Below are 27176 nucleotides of genomic sequence, written 5' to 3'. Positions count from 1 at the left end.
ACCCGTTCTAGTAATGAGGAAACACAGGCAACCCCTGCCCAGGGCTGGCCAGGGGTTGTTCCTTTAGCTCGGTACTGATATACTAATGAGACATTTATTCATGTCCTGAAATCAGTTTTGAGACTTCTCTTGAGGTGGTAAGTCTCTGGGTCATCCATTTCTGCATTATCTTAATTAACACTTAAAACACTTATGATCCGAAACAAACGCATTCGTTTACGATGGGAGGCAGGCACGGTCGGACGCACCCACTCCTCCAGGGTAGGGAAGCCTACACAGGGGGTGGTGCTAGAGACCCTTCTCTTATGTGGCAGATACAGAGAAGAAGGCATGGGCTATTCCTGGGTGGTATTTCCAGAAAGTTTTAATAGCTTGAAGAGTTGCTCCTCTCCATTTTAGAGATATTTGTGCCCAAAGAGAGGTTCCGGGCATTAGACCCTGGAAGAGGCAGGCTGAATAGCCCTGCTATTGAGGAGATTATCTCAAAGAGGAACCTATCTCGAAGGAGACTGCAGATTATCTCAAAGAGGAACCTATCAATTTACAGTTAAAAAAAAAAAAAAAGAGGAACCTATCTCCAAGTCCTAAGGGCAGAGACCCTCTTTGGCAGGGACTGTGCAGCTACCTGAGAATCAGGTCACCTGTCTCGGTTTCCTCCTCCAGAGGGGACGTTTGCAAATCGCGCCGAGGTGTTTGCTTCAGCGCGGCCTCCATGGTGGCGCGGAGCGAGGGGCCACCTTGGGCTGACGGGGGTGCTGCCCTTCTTCCCAGGTCACCGAAGCAGAGAGCACAGGCAGAACCCAAGTGGTCCAGCTGCCGCCCCTCGGTCCAAACACGAACCAAAAAGACTACAACCAAATGTTTTAAATGCCATGATGTTAAAATCTATTCTGCATGCTTGGGAGCGAGGCTGTCAAAGATCACTCCCCTGTAGGCAGGTATACATGGCATATACACGGAACCACTGAGCTGTGCTATTGACTCAGAGATTTCTGGCTTCTCTGTGGTCGTTGGACATTTGGCAGAAATCATCACAAACACACCGTGTGTTCGTGCGTGGCACGCGCGCCTTACTTCACGCTTCACCCACACACACTCGGGTCTGCTGCCTTCCGGTGACACATCACGTCACTGTGTGTGAAGCTGTGACAGGGCATGTGCTCAATAAATACCCCTTGGATGGAGTAATAAAATGCCCCTGACCTCCAGTACTTTATGGAAAGAGAGATAAAACGCCAACAAAAGAGGTAAAGAGGAGGAATATAAAAAGAAAATGAAAAATTAAAAACATGTCAATAATCTGAAGGAAATAAGCTGCAGCCCCGCTTGAATATTACCTTCTCTTCCCCCTGCTGTGGCCCTGAAATGAACAAGAGTGCCTAATGGATGCAGTATATTGTAACAACAGTAGCAACATCTCAGGAAATAACAAAGTTGCCCTCACTCCAGCGAATCCGCTCAAAGGAAATGCATCCTAATGAGAATTCCCCCTTGGAAGAAGCAGCTCTGGGTCCAGAATGTTGCCGGTGGGCGCTGGACCCAAGTTCAGATGGACTGACCAGCACAGTCCAAGTGCAGAGCCTTTACTGCTTGGGCCAAGGCTGTATTGATGGGATTCGGATAGACCAGCGTAGATGCGCTGCAGCCAACGCTGTTATCCTCCAGAGCCTGGAATCTCCTAAATACTTCCTCGGGGTGGGGGGTGGGGGGGGAGTTCCTCTGTACTGAGAGCTGGGAGGGACCCAGATGTAGAAGAGTCTAATACAGCGGCCAGCGCCCCTCCAGTGCCCGGCACTGGCGCCCTCCGACGGAGGGGCCGGGACTGCAGATCAGGCCTCTCTCTGCAGGATGGAGTGGGCACCACACACGCTCACGTACACCCCTGGGGAACTGGGTTCCCTGCTTCGGGACATCCTTGTTAGATTTTGTCTTTCTACACTGAGGTTAGGATATGTTTTCTAAAAATGCATGTACAGCATCTTGGGCTAAGGAAAGACACCCAGCCCCAAGATGGTTACACGTTGTTTGTGACAGATCCAAAATTTTTCTTTAAAAATACAAGTCATCAGGGAATTCCCTGGCGGTCCAGTGGTGAGGACTTCCACTGCAGGGGCATGGGTTCAATCCCTGGTCATGGAGCTAAGATGCCGAATGCCACGCAGTGCGGCCAAAACAGAAAAAAGAAAAAAAATACAACTCATCAGTCTCCAAAAGAGCTTTTTAATCTAGCTCAGCTGAACAGGAGTGAACATCGGTACAGGGTCAGGTGTGAATCCCCGTTCATCTCATATGCGGTGGTAAATGGTGTCTATTGATTTTATTTTAATTAATCATCCCACTAAGTAATTTTTCCAACTCATTTTTTAAGCTAGACGGTTCTCTGTTTGGGTATAAATTGTCACTTTCTGAGAAGAGAATCTACCTGTAAACCCATCCAGCTGGATTCAGCCGGTATCCTCACCTTTTTCTCTTCCTCCTTGACAAGGTTGAATAGGTTGTTAGTCATCACGATGGTACAAGAAAGCTTTTACTTCTTCCTACCTGTTAAGTTTTTATTGCTACAGGTATAGATCATACATCAGAGATTTGGGGATTATCTGTAAATCTCATTGCCTCTGCTTTGCTCTGTCTCCTTAATCAACACTTGGTGGCTCTATGCCTGCTTTGTAGTTAAACTGCCTTAACGCACTTTATGAGGCATTAAGAGAACCCTGCTGGACTTCCTAGTAGACTCTCTGAAGTTGCTTTAACAGGTACTTGTGAGACTGTTACAAAGATGGGTGTCTTAAAAGTTAAAGCATAAGTGATACTCTTTTATTACATTGCATCCTGTGCTGTGATCCACCAGGTACTTTGCCGGAACTGCTCCTGCGTGCTTGCCTTTATTAGGTTCTGAGAAGTGTGACTCTTGGGAGAGAATCTAGAACACTGATGGAAAACATTGTGCACTCATATTTCTTCTGCATTTATTTTCCACTGTTTACATTTTCTTTCTTCTGTGTGCAGTGAATGATCTACATGTGTTGTTAAAATAAGCTCAGTAAGACAAGACCTTTTTTCTTTTTTCAGTGTAGTCAACTTGTATCCTTATTGGCAAAAGGCTAGGTTGTTTCAAAAACATTTTTTTTAAATGGTCTCTCCTGTTCACCTTTATTGATAGAGGGTAAGGATTTAGTCTTTTAAAAACACATAGTAAGACTTAATACAAGAAAAATGCTTTTTTTCTTATATTCAACCTAGAATATTTTCTTCTGTCTTTTGGCACATGCATTCTATCTTACAACTGGTTATGTATATTAACTGCAACTGCAGGCTTCATACAAATCAAGAATTTTTTTAATTTCAAAGCAATTAATGTTATTTATTTCATTGATTCCTATAAGTATTTATCTTTAAAAGTTCTGGAATATTTTATTCCTCCATCATTTATACTATGTTGCATTGTTATTTATTACAAAGGTTGCTATATCCTAAAATACTTATATTCTTATTTTCGTGTGGAACAGATGCTAAGACATAGACTACCATCGTTTGGAATGCCTATGTCAAATCTAATTATTTCTACTTAACCATTAAGAGCACTGGATCTGTTTCGAGCAGCACAGTTAAATTACACAGTTTGTCCTTAGTGTTCAACTAGTCCGTGTACTAACATATGAAAAACAATGAAGCCAAATGGCTTTGTTTTTCAAGGAAGACCACAACCCCCTGAGCACTTCCCTGGTGGTGACCACCCAGTAATTTCTGCTGTGTCTCCTCACTCCTAGTAAGGTCTGTAGTCATAAGCAGAAGCTCTTCAGAATACACACCTCATGGAAGCAGAGGTACCAGCATCCCGGCTACTGACATGAGATCTGAGAATGCCAACTAACCTCAGGTGCATGACCAGGTTACTCCGCCACCCTACTGAGCCCTGCTCAGACTCACTCTTCTAAGGACTCTTGAATGAGGTTTCCAGCCCGCTCGTAATTTCCCTGCTGCCTGTTGCCTGCTTGGATCCCCTCTGCCCTGGGGACAAACAGGCAGGTCCGCGCAGCGCCTCCTGGTGGTGGGACGATGCTGAGCTCTGCACGCACTGGGTTGTCCTGGTTCCAAGGCCATATTGTGCCGGAGGCGAGAATTTGCAGGCTGCTAATCCTGTGAAGGGCTAAAGCCCTAATTAAGCGTACCAGTAGCTCCAGGGTTCTGCGTCCGAGAGGATTCCCATGGGGATGCCATGATGCCGCCCAGCCCCTGGCAGGGATCATCCAGTGGCCGGCTGCTTCCCGGCCATTTGAACTTGACAAGGGGCTGCACACCATCAATGACCACAGCAACCTTTTGGTTACTTTCTCCGAAGAGAGACCTCCTTTTTGTCTCTTGGGGATAATCTTTGGCAATCTACCTAAAAACACTGTTACATAAACCTTCCTCAAAAATCATGTTCGTAGGTATCACAAAAAAAAGCCAAAAAATAATGAAAACTTCAGTGGACTAGCGAAGAGTCTATATCTTTAATCAATGTATGTTTTCAATAACAGCCACCTAATCCGTTTAATAGTCATCTAATCAAGATACTCTGTTGATTTCCAAAGGGGAAGTGAACTAGAAAAATTAATGAAAGTGACTTTTTTGTAGGAGGACACAAGAACAGATCTTTGCCTTGGAAAAGAAAATTTTGTTTGGCTAAAAAGTTCTGGATTAGGATGTTATTCTTAACTGTCATACAATTATGTCAGAACAAAGACTGAAAACATTACACCTTTTTTTTCTAATTTAGTGTGTAATATGTTGAGTTCACTTTAAAATAGTTCTAGAGAATTTTTTTAACATTAGACATTGGCAAACATTCATGTACTTTAGAAGGACAAAAGGGGAAGAGGCACCTGGAACTCATTTATATCAACTTAAGTGCCTTAAATAGTACTAATATTCAGAAAATAATATTATTTCCACTTTCCATTAATTCTTAAAGACAATATTAAATGTTTTATAGGGGCAATTTTTAAAAATATTCTTATAGGAGCAATTGTTTTTAAATATTTTGTTACTGTAAATAAACCATGGTGGATTTAATGCTGATACCTATTTTAGATTTTTTTTTACTTTCTTAGCAATTGAAATTTTTAAAAAAGAGAACTAAATTTCATATGAAATGGTTTTATGATGTTTTTATGTTTCCTCTTCATTCAGTTGGCAAAGGAAAGAGAGATATCTTGAAAGCTTGAGAAATAATTTGATATTAACTAAACCCAACCTTCTATAGTAATTAGCATCTGTTAGTTCCAGAAAAGGTAATGGATTAGATAAAGTAGAGGGAAAACACTTGTAATGGCAGCTCTCTTGACGAGCCATTCGTTAATCTAAATAAAGGTGCAGTGGTGTGTTCCTGAGCCAGATCGTCATAAATTTAAATGATGGAACAGATTGGCCGAAACTGAAAAGAGGTTTGAAATTTTTACTATTAAAAAAAAAAAACAAGCTTGAAAAGGGTAGACACTTTGAGCACCATCCCTCTGAGGATTTGTTTAGATATGGTGAGTTTTGGATGACATGGAGAACCTAGCCTGGGAACAAGAAGATGCAGCATTATGACGTTATTATTGCTATTGCTGAATGAATCCACCGTGTAATCACACATTGGTCAAGTACAGAGAAAGCCTTGCCTGATGCGATTGTCTTAAGAGCCCTGAACCGCCGACTCCCGTTTCAGCCAGCCTGCCTGCTCTCTGCATGTGCCTTCAGTCCGGCCGCTCAGCTGTGTCTGCCCTTCGGATCGGAGCTGTCAGCTGCATGGCCAGAGTGTTTATCATTACCAGGACCTGCTGACCAGCACAGTTCATTGTCTGATGTGTTCTCTCATAAACACACACACAACATGGTGTCTTTTTAGAACATCATTTGTTGAGCAACTAGGCATGGAGGAATCAATGTTACTGTTCTTGTTACCTACACAGCACAGATCCACTAAACACATCTGCTGTTTGCACACTGCAGCTGGGGACAGTGGATGTGGCGGAAAGCGGAAAAGAAAGGGCCTCCACCTGGTCTCGGATAATCCGTATCTGTGAGAACGCTGCCTCCGTGTCCCACAAAGGCTGCAGCAGACCGTGGGCTTCGGACCCTTCCTGTCCGCTGCTTCAGGCCTGGAGAACCCTGGGCCCCTCACTCCATAACAACATCACTTTTTTTTTTGCATAAAAATAGAAATGCATTTTTTAAAATTTTTATTGGAGTATAGTTGATTTGCGATGTTGTGTTAGTTTCAGGTGTGCAGCAAAGTGAATCAGTTATACATATACATATATCCACTCTTTTAGATTCTTTTCCGATAGAGGTTATTACAGAGTATTGAGTAGAGTTCCCTGTGCTATACAGTAGGTTCTTATTAGCTATCTATTTCATATATAGTGTTGTGGTCCGAGCACGGGTTGGAAAAAGAATTTCCACACATGAGGTATTTTAGAAGATTGTGAGTTTATTTAGAATGAAGAGCAGAGTTGGTGAGGGGTGCTGCGAATCCAGCGGGCTGACTTCCTGATGGACCAGGGAGAGCCCACCCCCTTTGTGGGCTAGTAGCCAACCTTTATAGCCTCAAGACAAAGGAAATTCCTGCTGGCAGGATGGCATTAGGCGATTGGTCAGGAGGATACAAGGTTACTACATGGTGAATATTTTGCCTAATATGGAGTTGGGGGGCTGTCCAGTTTAGATTAGGAGAGACCGTGGCAACAGTTGTTATGGGGGCTCGGTTAATTCTGGAGTTTTTGTTCTGTGTCCTTGATGTAGGGTGTCCTTGATGTAGGGCTCCACATATAATAGTGTGTGTATGTTAATATCCCAATTTATCCTTCCCCCCATGGCATCACTTTCTAATGAATAGCACAGTAGTTTATAAATGAACAAGAACACAAACAAAATGGGTCCACAAAGCTTCATACAGTTCATCTGATGCCCACAAAAGTCCCTCAGCCATGTTGCTATTTTTATCTCCCAAGTTAGAGGCGAGGCCTCCAAACCCAGGTCTCTGATTGCGGCCTGCCCTTCCCGGCCCTTCACACCCAACTCGTGCTCAGGAGGGCCTGGATTGGCACTCTGGGTTTTGCTGCCTTGTTAACACTTCCTTGATCAACTGACCTCAGTTCAGGCCTAGCTGGCGTCTGAGGAGTGAACGTGAACAAATACAATTTACCAGGAGCTGCTACAGCAGATCAATAACCTGTCGAGTATCAGGAAACTGTTGGTGAACACAGCATCTCATTCCATCAGTCAGTCATCTCGTTCATCATAAGCTGTGTTCGTTCTACCTCGTGTGGTTTTTGTCTCCCCAGAATGAACGCGGTGCTAAGTGTTGTATGCTTAATATTGTCTGCAGTGCCGCCAGCCGCTCTGAGACTGCATGGGTCTGGAAATCGTAATCGTGCCTGGAGTGTAAAATGCATGCAGCCTGTAGATACATGTGCATGTGTAACTGTCATCCCCATTTTCCTGTAGAGATGTTTTAGAAATTACAAAGAGATATGCTCCCCCCCAAAAAAAACAAAAAACAAAAACTTTTTTTTTAGGTCTCAAAAGTTGAGGTTAAATCTAAAATCTGTTTCTAAGGTGAACACCAAACCAGTTCTCTGGTCTTTCCAGTGTCATTGTGCACAAACCGCTGTGCTTGGTCTCAGGCTTCGTTGAATCCAGGAAGGGTGTGCAAAACTGTGGAATGAGACGGACTTGAATGCAAACAGAGAGGTTCAATAAAGCTCAAATTTGCAATAAGGGAAAACTGTATCGCTGTGCCCCTACTTGCTAAGAACATTCTGTGTATTGAAGTACGTGGTCGTATGCAGTTCCATCCGAGCATTTACCCACGTGGGTGGACGGCACTGCCCGAAACGCGCTAACGCTGCCCTGTGCTCCGCCCGCAGCCAGAAGCTCAGCTTCAAGGAGCGCGTGCGCATGGCGAGCCCGCGGGGCCAGAGCGTCAAGAGCAGGCAGGCCTCGCTGGGCGACAGGCGGTCCCCCAGCACGGACATCACCGCCGAGGGCAGCCCCACCAAAGTGCAGAAGAGCTGGAGCTTCAACGACCGCACCCGCTTCCGGCCCTCGCTGCGGCTCAAGAGCTCCCAGCCCAAGCCGGTGGCAGATGGTAAGCCCGTGCCTTTTCTCCGTAACCGTTTCACTGTACGCTCGACATGATGAGTGGTTAATTCTCCCCGGTGCCAATCGCAGAGAGGAGGAGACAACCCCAGGGGGAGAACTGTTTGTTTGTTTTCTTGGAAATTTATTCCCTGCTGTGGGCGAGTGTACAGAAGTTTACCTTTGGAAGCAACTTTGACAGCTAAGTCTACATTTCAGGGAAGTCAGACACAGTGTTGTTAATTCTTCACTCATATCTCCAGCATATTGTTATTTCTCAGGCGAGGTCCGTATCAGGTCAACAGGACTGTGCTTCGGACGCACAGGACGTGTCTGACCTGCAAAGGCCCGAACGTGGCCAGGTGCTCGGGAACCTTGAGACACAGGGAGAAGGGGCCGGAGCCTTTCTGGACCCAGTCAGGATGCTGTTCCTTTTCTGCTAGGCTCTGTTCTCCCCTAAATCAGAGACCATTGCTCATCTTTGTTAGAGAGATTCTCATTCAAAGTTCTTATCTAATGATAAGTGGAATTCAGGTTCTTCTCCTGAGAGGCATTAACCTATTTTTTTTAATTAATTAATTTATTTATTTATGGCTGTGTTGTGTCTTCGTTTCTGTACGAGGGCTTTCTCTAGTTGCGGCAAGCGGGGGCCACCCTTCATCGCGGTGCGCAGGCCTCTCGCTATCGCGGCCTCTCTTGTTGCGGAGCACAGGCTCCAGACGCGCAGGCTCAGTAATTGTGGCTCACGGGCCCAGTTGCTCCACAGCATGTGGGATCTTCCCAGACCAGGGCTCGAACCCATGTCCCCTGCATTAGCAGGCAGATTCTCAACCACTGCGCCACCAGGGAAGCCCGAACCTATTTTTTTTATTTATCATATTTTGTGGCAGAAGCTTACTTGCCAACACGTTTTATTGAGTGCCGTATAATTTCAATGTTTATGAAGTAAAACATTTTGTTTTTCATTTAAGATTAGCTTGGCTTTCCTTTTAAGAACACCCCCCAGGATCTCTTATCCTGGGCAAAGAACCAAAATCAAATCTCATCTTCCATTAATGCGTAAAAGCCCGCAAAGGCTGTCAGCCCCGCTGTGCCCACTCCCGAGCAGAACCTGCGTTCTCCCAGGCAGCGGGATAAAATTAACAACCCGGGGACCCACAGTGACCTCAGGCTCCCTCAGCCCCCGGCCCTCCCAGCCCATTCAGAGCTCGTGGGGCCGCCCCCCACTCTCAGGGAAGCCCCCGGAGTTCCCTCCTCACACTTCCCACCCTGCACACCCGGGAAAGACGGGCTCTCCCAGCAGCGCCCAGCGGCTGACCCGGCACAGGCCCTCCTGGTGGAGCTCGCAGCTGCCATCTGGGCTGCACACTTGACCCGCCAGGTGCCCTCCTCCTGCCGCTGTGCTAAGGTGGGAAGTGCTCCCCCCAGCACCGGCCACCCCTCCCGGCCCTACACCAAGCCCTCAAGTGTACCGAGTCACTGGCGGCACAGATCTCAGTGTCCTCTGGTCTCCGCACTCTCCTCCCTAGGAATTGGCTGAAAGCCCATGAACAGCTGAGTCAAGAGTTAGCAGTTACAAGGCTTGTGTAGCACTCAAAATAGACTTGCCGAATATAAATGGACACATGATTTCTGGAAGGCAAGTTGGCAACAGATATCAAGAGCCTTTACATCTGCCTAAGCTTGGACACCTCCCACCCACCAATTCCATTTCTAGGATACAGTCGATATAATGAAGTAGCAGACGTTAGAAAAGATGCTATCAGTCTAAAATTATTGAAATAGAAGAAGGATCACAAAAAGTAAATTATTCCATTTTGGCTGTGTGTGGATGTGTGTGTAAATTCATATATTTATAGTAAAAGTTCTGGAAAGATTTATAACAATGAATGAACAGTTACCTCCAAGAGGTAAGATCAGAGTTATATTTTGTTTCTTCATGTTGTTCATCTGTATTTCCTATTATTTCTACAATGAACATGTAAAGCTTTTGTGATAAAAAGGCAGAAGAGGACTTTCTATTAAAAAATCGGGTCCTCCTCTCAGACACTGCCCTTTTCCTCTCCCTCACTCTGGGGGCCCTTGGTCTAACTGGTGGCCACCAAACCCCTCTCCTTAGGTGGCGTTCCTCCTGGTCTCAGTGCCGGGGACCAGCCTTCACCGAGGGTAGACGTGGACTGTCTAATGAGGTTTGACAGCTCCTACTACGAATAGAACTGTATTAGGCTCCAGGGCTGCCGTAACAAAGTACCACAGACTGGGTGGCTTAAACAACAGAAACTTATTTTCTCACAGTTTCGGAGGCTACAAGTCTGAGATCTCCTTGGGTCATAGACGGCCACCTTCTCCCTGTGTCTCCACTTCTTCTTCCCTCTGTGCATGTCTGTGTCCAGATTTCCTCCTCTTATAAGGACACCAGTCATATTGGATTAGAACCCACTCAGATGACCTCATTTTAACTTCATCATCTCTTTCAAGACCCTGTCTCTGAATTCTCAGGGACTGAGGGCCGGGACTTCAGCACATGGAATTTGTCAGAATGCCGTTCAGCCCATACCGGAGCCCCTGCAAACTCACAGCACGGCATCCCTGGGGTGCACACAGCTCCAACCCTCGCCCTGGGTCCACACGCACTGGAAACGCATGTATTGCCACAGCGGGTCCTTACCCTTCCAACGTGGGCTTCAGAAAGCATCGCTTCCGTGCTGTGAAGTCCTTACGGTTGGCTGAGCACATCTAAATATAAAAGTCAGAGAATCCAGATTCTGAATATGGAAAATGAATTCTACTTGTATGTTTGGCCAGAGGGGAAGCATTTTTCAAAGACTCCTAGAGTCAGCACTATCCATCACACTATTTTCAGTTACTGCAAAGATGTCTCAGAGGTCAGACAAATAGAAACAGAAGTCCTGTTCTCTTCCAAACCACAAATTGGAAAGGTCTCCTACCATGCATTTTCTACATCATCTCGTACAAGTGCAGTTCTCTTTGGTTAGAAGGGAATTGCTTTTCCCTGGTTGATGCCTGTCTGAATTGGTTCTGAGTCCCCCAAGTGACAGGAGGCCGACTGCTGTCCTGTTGAAGTAGCTTTGTTGGCCGCCCACCCACAAGAGACCATGACTCCTGACTCCTTGCTCTGTACAGAAGCCCAGAACCTTGACCACTGATTTACCTCATGGTTAGATCTTGGGAAAACAGAAATTCACTTTTTAGAGAAAAAAAAACTGAAGTAGCTATCAAATAAATGTAGACTTCAATTTATACATTTTTATTTATAGTACCTCTATACGTTTTAAGTATTTCTAAAATCCACTTATTACCCATAGAAAATAATATATAATACTGCATCCAACTCCCAATTATTCTGGATCTATTTGCTCATTCACTTCTGGGGCTTTTTTTTTTCGACTTCTGTTTTCCCTTTACATATTTTAGGCATTTCAATGCCCATTAACAGCTCAGGGAGAATGGATGAATAGCAGAAAGAAAAATAGAAATTCAGACTGGCTTTGGGGTTAATAACTAACTTACATTTGGAAAATAATGGGCCTGTTAACTAAAAGACACCATAATAGGAAAACAAAAGAAATTTAAGGTTAATCTATAAATTTTAATAATTCTTCCCAAATCTGATACCCTTTACTACAGATGGTATTATTGTTATAATTTAATGACTCTTACAAAAGGTTATTAAATATTCCATGTTGTTTTTATTTGCTATCATTTTTGATGAAGTTTACATGTTACATTTTAAAGGACACAATTTTCAATTCTACATCCATGTGCACGAGAGAAGTGGAAAGTAACAGGCAGATGTTGTCACCAGAAATTTACAAAGAGCAAAAGGAAGAAAGTAAACTGTAAGGGACTAGGGTGGTGTTGCCATAGCAAACTGATTTTGACCAATATGATATGAATAGTATTTTTAGTTTATAAATAAGAGATAGAAATGTTCCATTAGTCAATCAATAGTATTTAAGCCTCTTCATACAATCTCAAAATTTAGGTAGGATATGACTTTTTTAGATGCCATATATAATGAGTGTGTGATCATGCATTTTGTGTCCTTCTGTGTTTGGCTTATTTCAGTTGGCATAATGTCCTCCACGTTCATCCATCTTGTTGCAAATGGCAGGATATCTTTCTTTTTTAAGGATGAGTAATACACCATTGTATAATTTATACCACAATTTCATTTCACTATATGTATATGTATATCGTCATCATGGTGTACACTTTAAATATGTACAATTTTCATTTTAAAAATACAATAAAAATAAATTAGGTGGCTTAAAAATATTTGTATTTTAATATACAAGAATAATAATGATGAAAGTATTAATAATACTTTAATAATATTAATTATTATTAATTAATTAAATATTAATAATAATAATGATGAAAGTATCTGGCCAATCTTCAGTTGGCCAGATCCCCCTCCCTTAGAAGCCATTCGACTTTGCCACTGGCCCACTCCTCCTTCTCCCAACCTCTGAACTGCATCATCTTCAAAGAGTGGCAGATTCGGCAAATTGGGCAACGGCCTTTAGATGACCCGTCTCTGTGTCGATCAAGTACCCGGCAGAGGCTCAGGATCACAGCCATCTGGCCTGCGTCTGTTACCCAAGGAGGGAGGCAGACCGTGAGGCCATCTGAGGTCTGTTTCCAGATACAGAAGGTGGCATCAGGGGATGGACAGCTGTCAGCACAGACGAGCACATGGAACGTGGCAGAAGCAGGTCCGAGGAATGCCAGGCAGCAGAGCCCAAAGGATGCAATTAGGGAGAGCTAGGGGCAAGCCGAGGTTTCTGGTGACTAGTTAGTTTGCTATCAAAGAGGCTTTTGTGATGGACCCTGCTGTACTGGGAATGCCCTTCAGAGTTGCATCAAAGAGCACGAAAATCTCGACAGAGATAAGGCAGTAGCTGGAGGTGGCTCTACCCTGTAGAGCGTAAAAAAAAAAATCTGTCTCGAATACTGCATGTAACATGCACGTCTCAACATGTGTAACATTGTTGCTGCTCAAGGGAAACGCGTCAGTTCTTGGGGGAAGCCCTCAGGGCTCGGGCTGGCTGCTCTACCTTCATGAGAAAGGCTGGCAGCCTTGGGTGCAGGGGTCCCCGAGCAGAGGCTGGGGGGCGAAGAGGCGAAATGCCTGCCGATTGTGGGGGTCCCTGAGGCCCGTCCCCTTGTTCCAGGCGCTGCCAGGAGCTCTTCTCTCTTCACTTCTCTTCTTTGCCTTTCTCCTCCAGCCAGGGTACCCGCTAGGGTGCCTTTGGCTGCGGGGCACAAGAGAAGCAGGCTCCACTACCTTAACCAGTAATGAAATGTGTCATCCACACGACGTGAAGAGAAGGTCGGAGGCAGGACAGCTCCCAGCCAGGAGGCAGGCGCCCGGGCTCCCGTGCTCTCGGCTCTCTCCTTTCGCTCTGCCCAGCTGTGCTCTGTGTGCTGCTTCCTCCAGGCTGGCAGCCGGATGTCTGCGAGCATCTTCCCCACACACGGCGCTTTGAGAGGCAAAGGGGGGACCGCCCTAGGTTGTGAGGAAAACGGTCCACTCCCATCTTACGTGGCAGAACTGGGTCTCACGCCTGAAATGAGCACTGGTGAGGAGAGCGGGCGCCGGAGTTGCCATTCGGCATCCAGCACCTGGTCTGCGGCCAGACTCCTCCACAGCGAGTAGGTCAAGGGACAGGGCAGGGGGTGTGACTGGAGAGATGTGACAGTTTGTGTTTGGGGATCGGCTCCTGGGAGAAAACCTCCAGTGGTGTCTGACACAGCCAAGAAATCTTTCCTGCTTCGTCGTGAAGGTGGCGGGGAAGAATGCCCTTAAACGTGCTTCCTCCCAGATATTCTGTCCACATGTCATTTCTGTTCCTCTGAGTGTCTAAAAGCCAGATTGAGACATGTCTTTGGTTTATTTCTTGTTTATCATTATCTTTTCTTTTTTTCCTCCTTTCTTTGATCACCTAATCTCCATGAGACCGTGACCGCAGACTGGCCTAACTCCTTGTATTTCAAAAGAAGGACAAAGCGGGTAAAGGAAAACCTAGGGAAAAATAAATGAATTTGGATTTAGATAATACAATCTGTCCTCACGTGCAGTCGGCCCAGATTCTGGGTTTCCTATCGCCACCGCCACCAGGGGAAAACTGGGGCATCCGCCTTCCTCAGCACCTCTTCACCGCCCCAGACGCCCCGCACCTCAGGCTGCGTGCCTGGTACCCCGTCTTCCCTTTAGGTGAGTGACAGCCGACTGGGTCTCACCTGAAATTAGCAAAAGAGAAGAAATGCACAGCCCAGGATGCCGGAACCCTCAACTCCTCTTGAAGGTAGAACGTCCATCCCCTTCCTCTCTTCTTTAACCTCTGTCCTCTGGGTCCCCGGCCCACCGTCTCGTAAACATCTTGTTTGAGATTGTCAGTAGAAGATCAACGGGAACACTGGCGAAAGGGAAGCATTTTAGTGCAGTGGTTTTGCAACCAGCCTCAACTAACAGACTCCTGTACCCACAACGGGGTATTCTCCTCCAAGCAGCAGAAATCACAAGCTACCAGCATTTTATATTTCACCCATCCGTACACACGGCCCTTTCATCTGGTGCTGGTCCTCTTCTGCGCTTCTCTTCCAATGGCATCTGCTTCCTTCGTGTTTTTCTCAGTCTCCCCAGTTGGCATTTTTGGTGTTTCCACAAAATGCCAAGCACAGCACTGCACGTAGCGTTTTTCCTGACTTCCTGCACTGTTGATCCAGCTTCACCCAGACTCTGATTATCGTTTTCCACAATACATGATACTTCCTGGCGCTTTCTGAAATTACCTGTTGATGACTCTGCGTCGTGTTGACAGATTTAGTTCTTGTGAAGGCTGTGTTCCCTCAAGGCTTCAGCTGGACCCTGGAAGGGACCCCTGACTGGGGAGCTCACCCACTCCTCTGAGTTCCACCTGGAGCAAAGCCTGAGGGTTTTCTTTCACACCAGAACAAAAGGATTTCCTGAGAATGACTGGGTCTAAAGTCTGGAAATTAAAAGTCCAGTCTATGCCCAACTTAACTGTTGGCATAATTCTGTGCAGAAGCCTGGAGGGTATTTAGTAGGAATCTGAAACACACTTTCCATCCTTCACCAAGGTAACGGGTGAAAAGCATTACCTGGAGGAATCACCTCAATTCCTGTCCACGGGTTTCTTTTCTCCTTAGTTGTCCAGGTTCCCCGTTTAATCAGCCAGGGACGGATCCTTCTCCTTTCCTGAGTGTCCTGCCCTCTTCCTGTCTCCCAGCATCTGCTCTTGTGTCCCAGGGTTCTTATCCCTATGGGGGGTTGGGGAGAAGAGACCTTTCCATCTCTGGTTATAGACTGTAAGAGACTAAGTATTTTTCGTATTTCTGATAAACGGTTGCTTTTTCCAATAATTTTGTGAAATGCCTGTTCCCGGTTTTTAATAAGTGGGGAAATGCGTTTCTATTTTGATTGAACTGGAGATTGCCCTGGCTTTCTATTCTAATCCAAGTACTCTGTATCACAGAACAAGATTTCTGTCCAGATTTCTCTAGGTTCTTCCCCAATGTTTGTTGTCACCCTACAGTGATAGGGAAAATGATGTTTGGTTTCTCGTGGTGGGGAAAAAATAGCTCCCTGCTTTAGATCTGAGTTTTGAATGGATTCTACCTCCTTTCTTCCGGCAGAATCTAAGCTGCCAGGTGACCTCTGAGTACAACCTTAAGCCAATGTCTTTCCACCTGCTGCAGATCCAGGTTTTATTGAGAATTGCAGGGTTGTGTAAACTGGAGCTCTGAATTTTGTTTCTCCAGCACAGCAAAGTGTATGTGCATGTGTACGTGGGTGCTTTCAAATGAATTGGAATGCTGTATTAGTTATCTGTTACTTATGGACACTTGCACTCTCACAGTCTCTGAGGTCAAGAGTCCTGCAGTGACTTGGCTGGGTGATTCTGGCTCAGAGTCAGGCTCTCGCTGGGCCCAACGTCATCTCAAGGCTAAGCAGGGCGGGGGTGGGGGGGGTCCATTCTCAGCTCACTGCAGCACTTGCTGGCAGGTCTCATTCCCTCCTCACATCGGCCCCTTCATTCATTGCCTGGACATCCTCTTGAGGTGCGGCCACAGAGACAGTACACGCTCGAGAGAGGGAGAGAGTACCCAAGACAGAGGCTGCCGTCTTTTCAAAGAACCAGCTTTTAGTTTCGTTGATCTTTTCTATTGTTTGCTTCATCTCTGTTTCATTTATTTCTGCTCTGATCTTTATGATTTCTTTCCTTCTACTAACTTGGGGTTTTGTTCTTCTTTCTCTAGTTGCTTTAGGTGTAAGGTTAGGTTGTTTATTTGAGATTTTTCTTCTTTCCTGAGGTAAGATTGTTTGCTATAAACTTCCTTCTTAGAACTGTTTTTGCTGTGTCCCATAGGTCTTGGATCATCGTGCTTTCACTTTCATTTCTCTCTAGGTAATTTTTTTTTTATAGAATTTATTTACGTGTATGTTAATATAATTTAAGTTTGTTTTTTTTTAACATCTTTATTGGAGTATAATTGCTTTACAATGGTGTGTTAGTTTCTGCTTTATAACAAAGTAAATCAGTTATACATATACATATGTTCCCATATCTCTTCCCTCTTGCGTCTCCCTCCCTCCCACCCTTTCTATCCCACCCCTCTAGGTGGTCACAAAGCACCAAGCTGATCTCCCTGTGCTATGCGGTTGCTTCCCACTAGCTATCTATTTTACGTTTGGTAATGTATATATGTCCATGCCACTCTCTCACTTTGTCACAGCTTACCCTTCCCCCTCCCCATATCCTCAAGTCCATTATCTAGTAGGTCTGTGTCTTTATTCCCATCTTGCCCCTAGGTTCTTCATGACCTTTTTTTTTTTTCTTAGATTCCATATATATGTGTTAGCATACGGTATTTGTTTTTCTGACTTACTTCACTCTCTACGACAGACTCTAGGTCCATCCCTCTCTAGGTAATTTTTGATTTCCTCTTTGTTTTTGTCAACGATCCGTTGGCTGTTTAGCAGCATATTGTTTAGCCTCAACGTGTTTGTGTTTTTTACAGTTTTTTTCTTGTAGCTGATTTCTAATCTCATAGTGTTGTGGTCAGAAAAGATGCTTGATATGATTTCTTTTCTTAAATTTACTGAGGCTCACTTTGTGGCCTAGCATGTGATCCATCCTGGAGAATGTTCCATGTGCACTTGAGAAGAATGTGTATTCTTCTTTTAGATGGAATGCTCTATAAATATCAATTAAGTCCATCTGGTCTAATGTGTCATTTAAGGCCTGTGTTTCCTTGTTGATTTTCTGTCTGGATGATCTGTCCATTGGTGTAAGTGGAGTGTTAAAGTCCCCCACTATTATTGTGTTACTGTCGATTTCCCCTTTCATGGCTGTTAGTATTTGCCTTATGTATTGAGGTGCTCCTACGCTGGGTGCATATATATTTAAAATTGTTATATCTTCTTCTTGGATTGATCCCTTGATCATTATGTAGTATCCTTCTTTGTCTCTTGTGGCAGTCTTTAAAGTCTACTTTGTCTGATATGAGTATTGCTACTCCAGCTTTCTTTTGATTTCCATTTGCATGGAATGCCTTTTTCCATCCCCTCACTTTCGGTCTGTGTGTGTCTCTAGATCTGAAGTGGTTCTCTTGTAGACAGCATATATATGGGTCTTGTTTTTGTATCCATTCAGCCAGTCTATATCTTTTGGTTGGGGTATTTAATCCATTTACATTTAAGGTAATTATCAATATGTATGTTCTTATTGCCATTTTGTTAATTGTTTTGGATTTGTTTTTGTAGGTCTTTTTTCTTCCATTCCTCTTTTGTTCTCTTCTCTTGTGATTTGTTGACTAACTTTAGAATGGTATTTGGATTGCTTTTTCTATTTGTGTGTATGTATCTATTGTAGATTTTTGGTTTGCACTTACCATGAGGTTTTGATATAGCAGTCTATATATAAACAAGGTTGTCTTGAGTTGCTGGTCTTTTAATTTCAAATGCATTTCCAATATCCTGCATTTGTACTTCCCTCTTCTCATGATTGCTGGTTTTGATATCATATTTGTGTGTGGATGATTTCCTACCTTTATTGTATGTTTGCCTTTACCAGCGAGCATTTCCATTTGTAATTTTCTTGTTTCTAGTTGTGGCCTTCTCTTTTCTGCCTAGAGAAGTTCCTTTAGCATTTGTTGCAAAGCTGGTTCGGTGATGCTGAATTCTCTTAGCTTTTGCTTGTGTGTAAAGCTTTTGATTTCTCCATCGAATCTGAATGAAATCCTTGCTGGGTAGAGTAATCTTGGTTGTAGGTTTTTCCCTTTCATCACTTTAAATATATCCTGCCACTCCCTTCTGGCCTGCAGAGTTTCTGCTGAGAAATCAGCTGATAACCTTATGGGAATTCCCTTGTATGTTATTTGTTGCTTTTCCCTTGTTGCTCTTAATATTTTTACTTTGTCTTTAATTTTTGTCAGTTTGATTACTATGTGTCTCAGTGTGTTCTTCCTTCGGTTTATCCTGCCTGGGACTCTCTGCACTTCCTGGACTTGGGTAACTACTTCCTTTCCCATGTTAGGGAAGTTTTCAGCTATTATCTCTTCAAATATTTTCTCAGGTCCTTTCTCTCTCTCTTCTCCCTCTGGGGCCCCTACAACGCAAATGTTGGTGCATTTAACGTTGTCCTAGAGGTCTCTTAGACCTCATTTCTTTTCATTCTTTTTTCTTTGCCCTGTTCCATGGCAGTGATTTCCACCATTCTGTCTTCCAGCTCACTTATGCATTCATCTGCCTCAGTTACTCTGCTATTGATTCCTTCTCGTGTATTTTTCATTTAAGTTATTGTATTATTCATCTCTGTTTGTTCTTTAGTTCTTCTAGGTCTTTGTTAAACATTTCTCGTATCTTCTCGATCTTTGCCTCCATTCTTTTTCCAAGATCTTGATCATCTTTACCAACATTACTGTGAATTCTTTTTTTGGGAAGACTGCCTATATCCACTTCACTTAATTGTTCTTCTGGGGTTTTATCTTGTTCCTTCATCTGGGAAGTATTCCTCTGCCATCTCGTTTTGGCTAACTTCCTGTGATTGCAGTTTCCCTTCCACAGGCTGCAGGGTTGTAGTTCTTCTTCCTTCTGCTGTCTGCTCCCTGGTGAGTGAAGCTGTCTAAGAGGCTTGTGCAGGCTTCCTGGTGGGAGGGAGTGGTGCCTGCCCACTGGTGGTTGGAGCTGGGTCTTGTCCCTCTGGCAGGCAGGGCCGTGTCAAGGGGTTTGTTTAGCAGGCTGCTGTGGGCTCAGGAAGACTTTAAGCAGCCCATCTGCTGTTGGGTGGGGTTGTGTTCCTGCCCTGTTGGTTGTTTGGCCCGAGGCATCCCAGCACTGGAGCCTACAGGCTGTTGGGTGGGGCCAGGTCTTGGGGAGAAAATGGTGACCTCCAGGAGGGCTCACGCCAGTGAGTACTTCCCAGAACTGCTGCTGCCAGTGTCTTTGTCCCCACGGTGAGCCACAGCTGCCCCCAGCCTCTGCAGCAGACCCTCCAATACCAATAGGTAGGTCTGGCCCAGGCCCTTATGAGGTCACCACTTTTTTTCCCTGGGTCCTGGTGCACACGAGACCTTGTGTGTGCCCTCCAAGGGTGGAGTTCCTGTTTCCCCCAGTCCTGTGGAATTCCTGTGATCAAACCCCACTGGCCTTCAAACCCAGATTCCCTGGGGGCTCCTCCTCCCATTGCCAGACCCCCAGGCTAGGGGCTCAGAACTTTCACTCTTGTGGAAGAACTTCTGCGGTATAATTATTTTCCAGTTTGTGGGTCACCCACCCAGAGGATATGGGATTTGATTTAACTGTGATCGCGCCCCTCCTACTGTCTCATTGTGGCTTCTTCTTTGTCATTGGATGTAGGATATCTCTTTTAGTATGTTCCAGCAGTTTTCTTGGTGATGGCTGTCCAGCAGTTAGTTGTGATTTTGGTGTTTTCGTAAGAAGAGGTGAGGTCATGTCCTGTCTCTACCTCTGCTGCAGTCCTTTATAGCCTAACATCTCATCACCTCCTCTTGTGTGACCTCAGGGTCACACAGACCAACCCTGGGACAATGTAAAGGGGACTGCACAGAGTGGTGGGTACCTGGAAGTGGACTCACTGGGGACCGTCTCAATGGCTAGCCACACAGATGCCGTTGCACTGGCAGGTCTTTTAAGTGACAGGTTTCCACCACTGCCTGCTGTCTTTCCAGGAACCCCAACCACCAGCTCCCCATCCCTTTCAGTCGTCTCCATTACCTGCCTCCCTCTAGAGGCATTTGGGCTTGGGGTCTCCAGTCTAACCATGTCACGTCCAGAATCCTATGTATATTTCAGAAAAACCCTGGCACCTCCTGGTCAGCCTTGATCACATGACAGCTAGACTTTTGTGTTCCAGTCTTAGTGCAGCCTTTCAAAAGTCATATGGAGCATTTGATTAGTGTGACAAGAAATAAAAGAACATGAGGAAGCAGGAAGCCAGCTAGTCAGGAGCAAAAACAAAGTGTGCTAACCTCTACCCCAGAGCTCTTTCTTTATAATGTGTGGCCCACCTTTAGCTGCTTCAAGAGCTTGAAGAGATGTTCTTGGTCACTTCAGAGAGTGGTACAAGAACCCAGTGTGAACACCAGCTTTTAGCTCAGTATCAGGACAGTCTAGCAATGAGAGACCCCACACCAGTGGGAGAGTCCATCCCTGGGCGCCTTCACCCCAAACCTGGATCATCAACACTCAGGGACTCCAGGCCCCGAGGAGGTCAAGCCAGGCACCCCCAGAGAGATCTTCTGAGCCTGGGTTCTGTGACTCCTCCTTAACCATCACCTCTTATCCTCCCTGAAAAGTAGAGGAGGGAGGGGAGGACCGGCTGACGGACGCTGTTCTGACCTGCCCTCATCTCCTCTGATGCAGAGAAAAGTGCTTTGCGTGGCCTCTTACCTCTCACGAGCCCCACTCTTTCTCTTCCCTTCCACTGTCGGCTGCAGCCCTGAATCTCCTGAGAAGTGTCTCCTCTGTGCCCCGCCTACCTTGACGTGCATGCGTGTGCATGTGTGTATGTGTGTGTGTGTGTGTGTGTGTGTGTGCGTGCACGTGAGCGCTCCAGAGTGGAGCCTTCACAGGATGGTGAATTCCCTTCAACTGGTGGGTTCCCATTCAAGTCACCAAATGTGGGGGGACTGCCCAGGGCCAGCATGTTTTCCGGCACTAAAGGGGCCAGGTGAGTAGACATGACGCATTTGTCTGTAAGCTTTACCACCAGCCCCACCCCAGTGACCGTGTTGATTGGCCCTGGGGAGCGGGGAGGCATCTTCCTCACCCTGCAGCCTGCACGCTTTCCACAAAATAAGCAAAGTCAGCTATTACACAAAGCACAGAAGTTAGCCCCTATATAAGGGGAGCACTTTACAGCTGCATGGTGATTTTTCATTCATATATTTCAAGCTATTTCCTTCAAAGGCACACTTAGTTCTCTGTTCCACAAAGAGAAACCAATAGGACACAATTTTTAAGTTATATTTAATTGCTCTCATGGAGTGTTCTACTGGGTAAAAAAGAAAGAAAGAAAGAAGAAAAAAAAGCCAGGATCCTTTCAATGGCTGACCCAGGAAAAAGCCAAGTTACCCAGGCTTTGCTTTCTGTTATCTGCAGTCTGAAGCTCAAATTGTTCTAAATTCCTTTTATTTTCAACGTCTAATTTTCCCCAGCTTTCCTTCTCTTGCCATCTCTTTCCTCTGTTGCCATGTACAATGCATAACAACACTTCCTAAACTCTGAAAATATAGAAAGCTCAGAAGAATATTGCCTGGGGAAAATTAACCCCTGTACCTCTAGTCGCAAAGATTCATTGGCACATGAAACCCTGGATTCCCCCTGGTGAGAGATTTCCATCTTTCATTAAACTTATGCAGTAGCAACTGGTGTACTACATCATTATGTCAGAGCCAGTGAATAAGCTTTCCCCAAACTGAACCTGTGTTCCCATAATTTTGTGTTTTGGTTGAAAAAAGTCATGACCTCACGTTGTCTTGTATTTGTATCAGTTATCTGTTCAGACAAAGCTGTCCCCTCCCCCCAGACTTAGTGGCTTAAAACAGCAACCCTTTTTCAGCCTGCACTTCTGTTGGCAGTTCTTCGGGCCTTGGCTGGACTCACCTGTACACCTGTGACCAGCTGCTGGGCGAACCCATCTCCACTCCATGCAGTCTCCCAGACTCCAGCAGGTCGGGCAGATTCTCGTGGTGGTAGGTTCCTAAGAGAGTGTTACCGAATGCAAGTCCGTGTGCCTGACGCACGGTGAGGCCAAACAATACCGAAACGTCGGCGTTTGGAGCAGAGAAAGGTTTATTGCAGGGCCGAGCAAGAAGAACAGGTGGCTCGTGCCCCAAAAAACCCCCGAACTCCCTGAAGGGTTTCAGCGAAGCATCTTTAAAAGCCAGGTGAGGGAAGGGCGTGGTTACTTGTTGCAAACTTCTTTGTGTAGCATCCTTTGCTCTTGCAGCTGTCCGTGTAGGTCGGGTCACAATGTTCCTGTAAACCTCGAACAAGACAAATGTTATTCTCTGTTCTGCAACTTTGTTATCTCTATATGAATGTAAAGGTGTCATACCCTTAAAGGTCAGAGCCTTGAGAATGGGCTATTCTGTATATTTCAGGCTAGAGGCAACATTCCTAACTGGAAGCAAAAGTAGTAGAATACAAAGGTTAAAGTAAAAGAAGCAGATCCAGTATGGAGTCAAGCTTGTTCTTCTCTGTTAAAAGAGTAGAAGCAGAACCTGCAAGGTCTGCTGAGGCCTCGACTCAAGTGCTCGCAGAGTGACAGCCACTGCATCCTGAGGGTCACAGCAAATCATGGGGACGGCCTAACGTGAAGTGGGGACTCCACTGTCCCAACCCACACCCGCCACTTCAGCCTACTCACTCTTATTCTGTGCAGTTGGTTCTGCGGACACGGTGTCGATGGATGATCGCTTTGTGTTTCTCCCCATGGTTTCCTTCACTTCCAGAGCCTCAGAAGGAAAGGCAGGGAAGACAATGTTGTTAGCACCTGATATACGACAGGAGTTGACTAGGCATTTTCTTTTTTTATTTTATTTTATTTTAATTTTTTAACATCTTTATTGCAGTATAATTGCTTTACAATGGTGTGTTAGTTTCTGCTGTATAACAAAATGAATCAGCTATACATGTACATATATCCCCATATCTCCTCCCTCTAGCGTCTCCCTCCCACCCTCCCTATCCCACCCCTCTAGGTGGTCACAAAGCACTGATCTCCCTGTGCTATGCGGCTGCTTCCCACTAGCTAGCTATTTTACATTTGGTAGTGTATATAAGTCCATGCCACTCTCTCACTTCGTCCCAGCTTACCTTCCCCTTCCCAGTGTCCTCAATTCCATTCTCCATGTCCGTTTCTTTATTCCTGTCCTGCCCCTAGGTTCTTCATAAACTTTTTTTTTTTTAGATTCCATATATATGTGTTAGCATACAGTATTTGTTTTTCTCTTTCTGACTTACTTCACTCTGTGTGACAGACACTAGGTCCATCCACCTCACTACAAATAACTCAATTTCATTTCTTTTTATGGCTGAGTAATATTCCATTGTATATATGTGCCACATCTCCTTTATCCATTCACCTGTCAATGGACAATTAGGTTGCTTCCATGTCCTGGCTATTGTAAATAGAGCTGCAATGAACATTGTGGTACATGACTCTTTTTGAATTATGGTTTTCTCAGGGTATATGCCCAGTAGTGGGATTGCTGGGTCGTATGGTAGTTCTGTTTTTAGTTTTTTAAGGAACCTCCATACTGTTCTCCATAGTGGCTGTATCAATTTACATTCCCACCAACAGTGCAAGAGGGTTCCCTTTTCTCCACACCCTCTCCAGCATTTATTGTTTATAGATTTTTTGATGATGGCCATTCTGACTGGTGTGAGGTGATACCGCATTGTAGTTTTGACTTGTATTTCTCTAATGATTAGTGATGTTGAGCATCCTTTCATGTGTTTGTTGGCAATCTGTATATCTTCTTTGGAGAAATGTCTGTTTAGGTCTTCTGCCCATTTTTGGATTGGGTGCTTTGTTTTTTTGATATTGAGCTGCAGGACCTGCTTGTATAATTTGGAGATTAATTCTTTGTCAGTTGCTTCATTTGCAAATATTTTCTCCCATTCTGAGGGTTGTCTTTTCATCTTGTTTATGGTTTCCTTTGCTGTGCAAAAGCTTTTAAGTTTCATTAGGTCCCATTTGTTTATTTTTGTTTTTATTTCCATTTCTCTAAGAGGTAGGTCAAAAAGGATCTTGCTGTGATTTATGTCATAGAGTGTTCTGCCTAAGTTTTCCTCTAAGACTTTGATAGTGTCTGGCCTTACATTTAGGTCTTTAATCCATTTTGAGTTTATTTTTGTGTATGGTGTTAGGGAGTGTTCTAATTTCATTCTTTTACATGTAGCTGTCCACTTTTCCCAGCACCACTTATTGAAGAGGCTGTCTTTTCTCCATTGTATATTCTTGCCTCTTTTATCAAAAATAAGGTGACCACATGTGTGTGGGTTTACCTCTGGGCTTTCTATCCTGTTCCGTTGATCTATATTTCTGTTTTTGTGTCACCTATCATACTGTCTTATACTGTAGCTTTGTAGTATAGTCCGGAGTCCAGGAGCCTGATTCCTCCAGATACGTTTTTCTTTCTCAAGATTGCTTTGGCTATTCGGGGTCTTTTGTGTTTCCATACAAATTGTGAAATTTTTTGTTCTAGTCCTGTGAAATATAGCATTGGTAGTTTGATAGGGATTGCGTTGAATCTGTAGATTGCTTTGGATAGTATAGTCATTTTCACAGTGTTGATTCTTCCAATCCAAGGACATGGTTTACCTCTCCATCTGTTTGTATCATCTTTGCTTTCTTTCATCAGTGTCTTATAGTTTTCTGCATACAGGTCTTTTGTCTCTATAGGTAGGTTTATTCCTAGATATTTTATTCTTTTTGTTGCAGTGGTAAATGGGAGTGTTTCCTTAATTTCTCTTTCAGAGTTTTCATCATTAGTGTATAGGAATGCAAGAGATTTCTGTGCATTAATTTTGTATCCTGCTACTTTACCAAATTCATTGATTAGCTCTAGTAGTTTTCTGGTACCATCTTTAGGATTCTCTGTGTATAGTATCATGTCATCTGCAAACAATGACAGCTTTACTTCTTCTTTTCCGATTTGGATTCCTTTTATTTCTTTTTCTTCTCTGATTGCTGTGGCTAAAACTTCCAAAACTATGTTGAATAATAGTGGTGAGAGTGGACAACCCTGTCTTCTTCCTGATCTTAGTGAAAATGGTTTCAGTTTTTCACCATTGAGAATGATGTTGGCTGTGGGTTTGTCATATATGGCCTTTATTATGTTGAGGTAAGTTCCCTCTGTGCCTACTTTCTGGAGGGTTTTTATCATAAATGGGTGTTGAATTTTGTCAAAAGCTTTTTCTGCATCTATTGAGATGATCATACAGTTTTTCTCCTTCAATTTGTTAATATGGTTTATCACATTGATTGCCTTGTGTATATTGAAAAATCCTTGTATTCCTGGGAGAAACCCCACTTGATCATGGTGTATGATCCTTTTAATGTGCTCTTGGATTCTGTCTGCTAGTATTTTGTTGAGGATTTTTGCATCTATGTTCATCAGTGATATTGGCCCATGGTTCTCTTTCTTTGTGACATCTTCATCTGGTTTTGGTATCAGGGTGATGGTGACCTCGTAAGATGAGTATGGGAGTGTTCCTCCCTCTGCTATATTTTGGAAGAGTTTGAGAAGGATAGGTGTTAGCTCTTCTCTAAATGTTTGATAGAATTCGCCTGTGAAGCCATCTGGTCCTCGGCTTTTGTTTGTTGGAAGATTTTTAATCACAGTTTCAATTTCAGTGCTTGTGATGGGTCTGTTTATATTTTGTGTTTCTTTCTGGTTCAGTCTTGGAAGGTTGTGCTTTTCTAAGAATTTGTCCATTTCTTCCAGGTTGTCCATTGTATTGGCATATAGTTGCTTGTAGTAATCCCTCATGATCCTTTGTATTTCTGCAGTGTCAGTTGTTACTTCTCCGTTTTCATTTCTAATTCTATTGATTTGAGTCTTCTCCTTTTTTTTCTTGATGAGTCTGGCTAAAGGTTTATCAATTTTGTTTATCTCCTCAAAGAACCAGCTTCTAGTTTTATTGATCTTTGCTATCATTTCCTTCATTTCTTTTGCATTTATTTCTGATCTGATCTTTATGATTTCTTTCCTTCTGCTAATTTTGGGGGGTTTTTGTTCTTCTTTCTCTAATTGCTTTACATGTAAGGTTAGGTTGTTTATTTGAGATGTTTCTTGTTTCTTGAGGTAGAATTGTATTGCTATAAACTTCCCTCTTAGAACTGCTTTCGCTGTATCCCATAGGTTTTGGGTCGCCCTGTTTTCATTGTCAATTGTTTCTGGGTATTTTTTTATTTCCTCTTTGATTTCTTCAGTGATCTCTTGATTTTTAAGTAGGGTATTGTTTAGCCTCCATGTGTTTGTATTTTTTACAAATTTTTTCCTGTAATTGATATCTAATCTCATAGTTCTGTGGTCAGAAGATATACTCAATACGATTTCAATTTTCTTAAATTTACCAAGGCTTGATTTGTGACCCAAGATATGATCTATCCTGGAGAATGTTCCATGAGCACTTGAGAAGAAAGTGTATTCTATTGCTTTTGGATACAATGTCCTATAAATATCAATTAAGTCCATCTTGTTTAATGTATCATTTAAAGCTTGTGTTTCCTTATTTATTTTCATTTTGGATGATCTGTCTATTGGTGAAAGTGGAGTGTTAAAGTCCCCTACTATGATTGTGTTACTGTCGATTTCCCCTTTTATGGCTGTTAGCATTTGCCTTATGTATTGAAGTGCTCCTATGTTGGGTGCATAAATATTTACAATTGTTATATCTTCTTCTTGGATTGATCCCTCGATCATTATGTAGTGTCCTTCTTTTTCTCTTGTAATAGTCTTTATTTTAAAGTCTGTTTTGTCTGATA

General features: G+C 44.0%; 1 protein-coding gene across 4 annotated transcripts in view; it reads left to right on the top strand.

Annotated features, from left to right (window-relative positions):
- Positions 1 to 27176, top strand: part of KCNQ5 (potassium voltage-gated channel subfamily Q member 5) — a 580265-nt gene that overhangs the window by 510908 nt on the left and 42181 nt on the right. For 2 of the 4 annotated variants that reach the window (XM_057528075.1, XM_057528073.1), the window contains 2 exons: positions 3768 to 3824; positions 7896 to 8116. In XM_057528075.1, the coding sequence (XP_057384058.1) occupies positions 3768 to 3824; positions 7896 to 8116 (278 nt within the window). The remainder of the gene's footprint in view (positions 1 to 3767; positions 3825 to 7895; positions 8117 to 27176) is intronic. The other 2 variants (XM_057528077.1, XM_057528076.1) reach the window with 1 other exon arrangement.

Source organism: Balaenoptera acutorostrata, chromosome 14, assembly GCF_949987535.1.
Source record: "Balaenoptera acutorostrata chromosome 14, mBalAcu1.1, whole genome shotgun sequence".
Classification (NCBI taxonomy): domain Eukaryota; kingdom Metazoa; phylum Chordata; class Mammalia; order Artiodactyla; family Balaenopteridae; genus Balaenoptera; species Balaenoptera acutorostrata.
The sequence above is the reverse complement of the archived record's forward strand: the minus strand, read 5'-3'. Positions and strand labels throughout refer to the sequence as shown.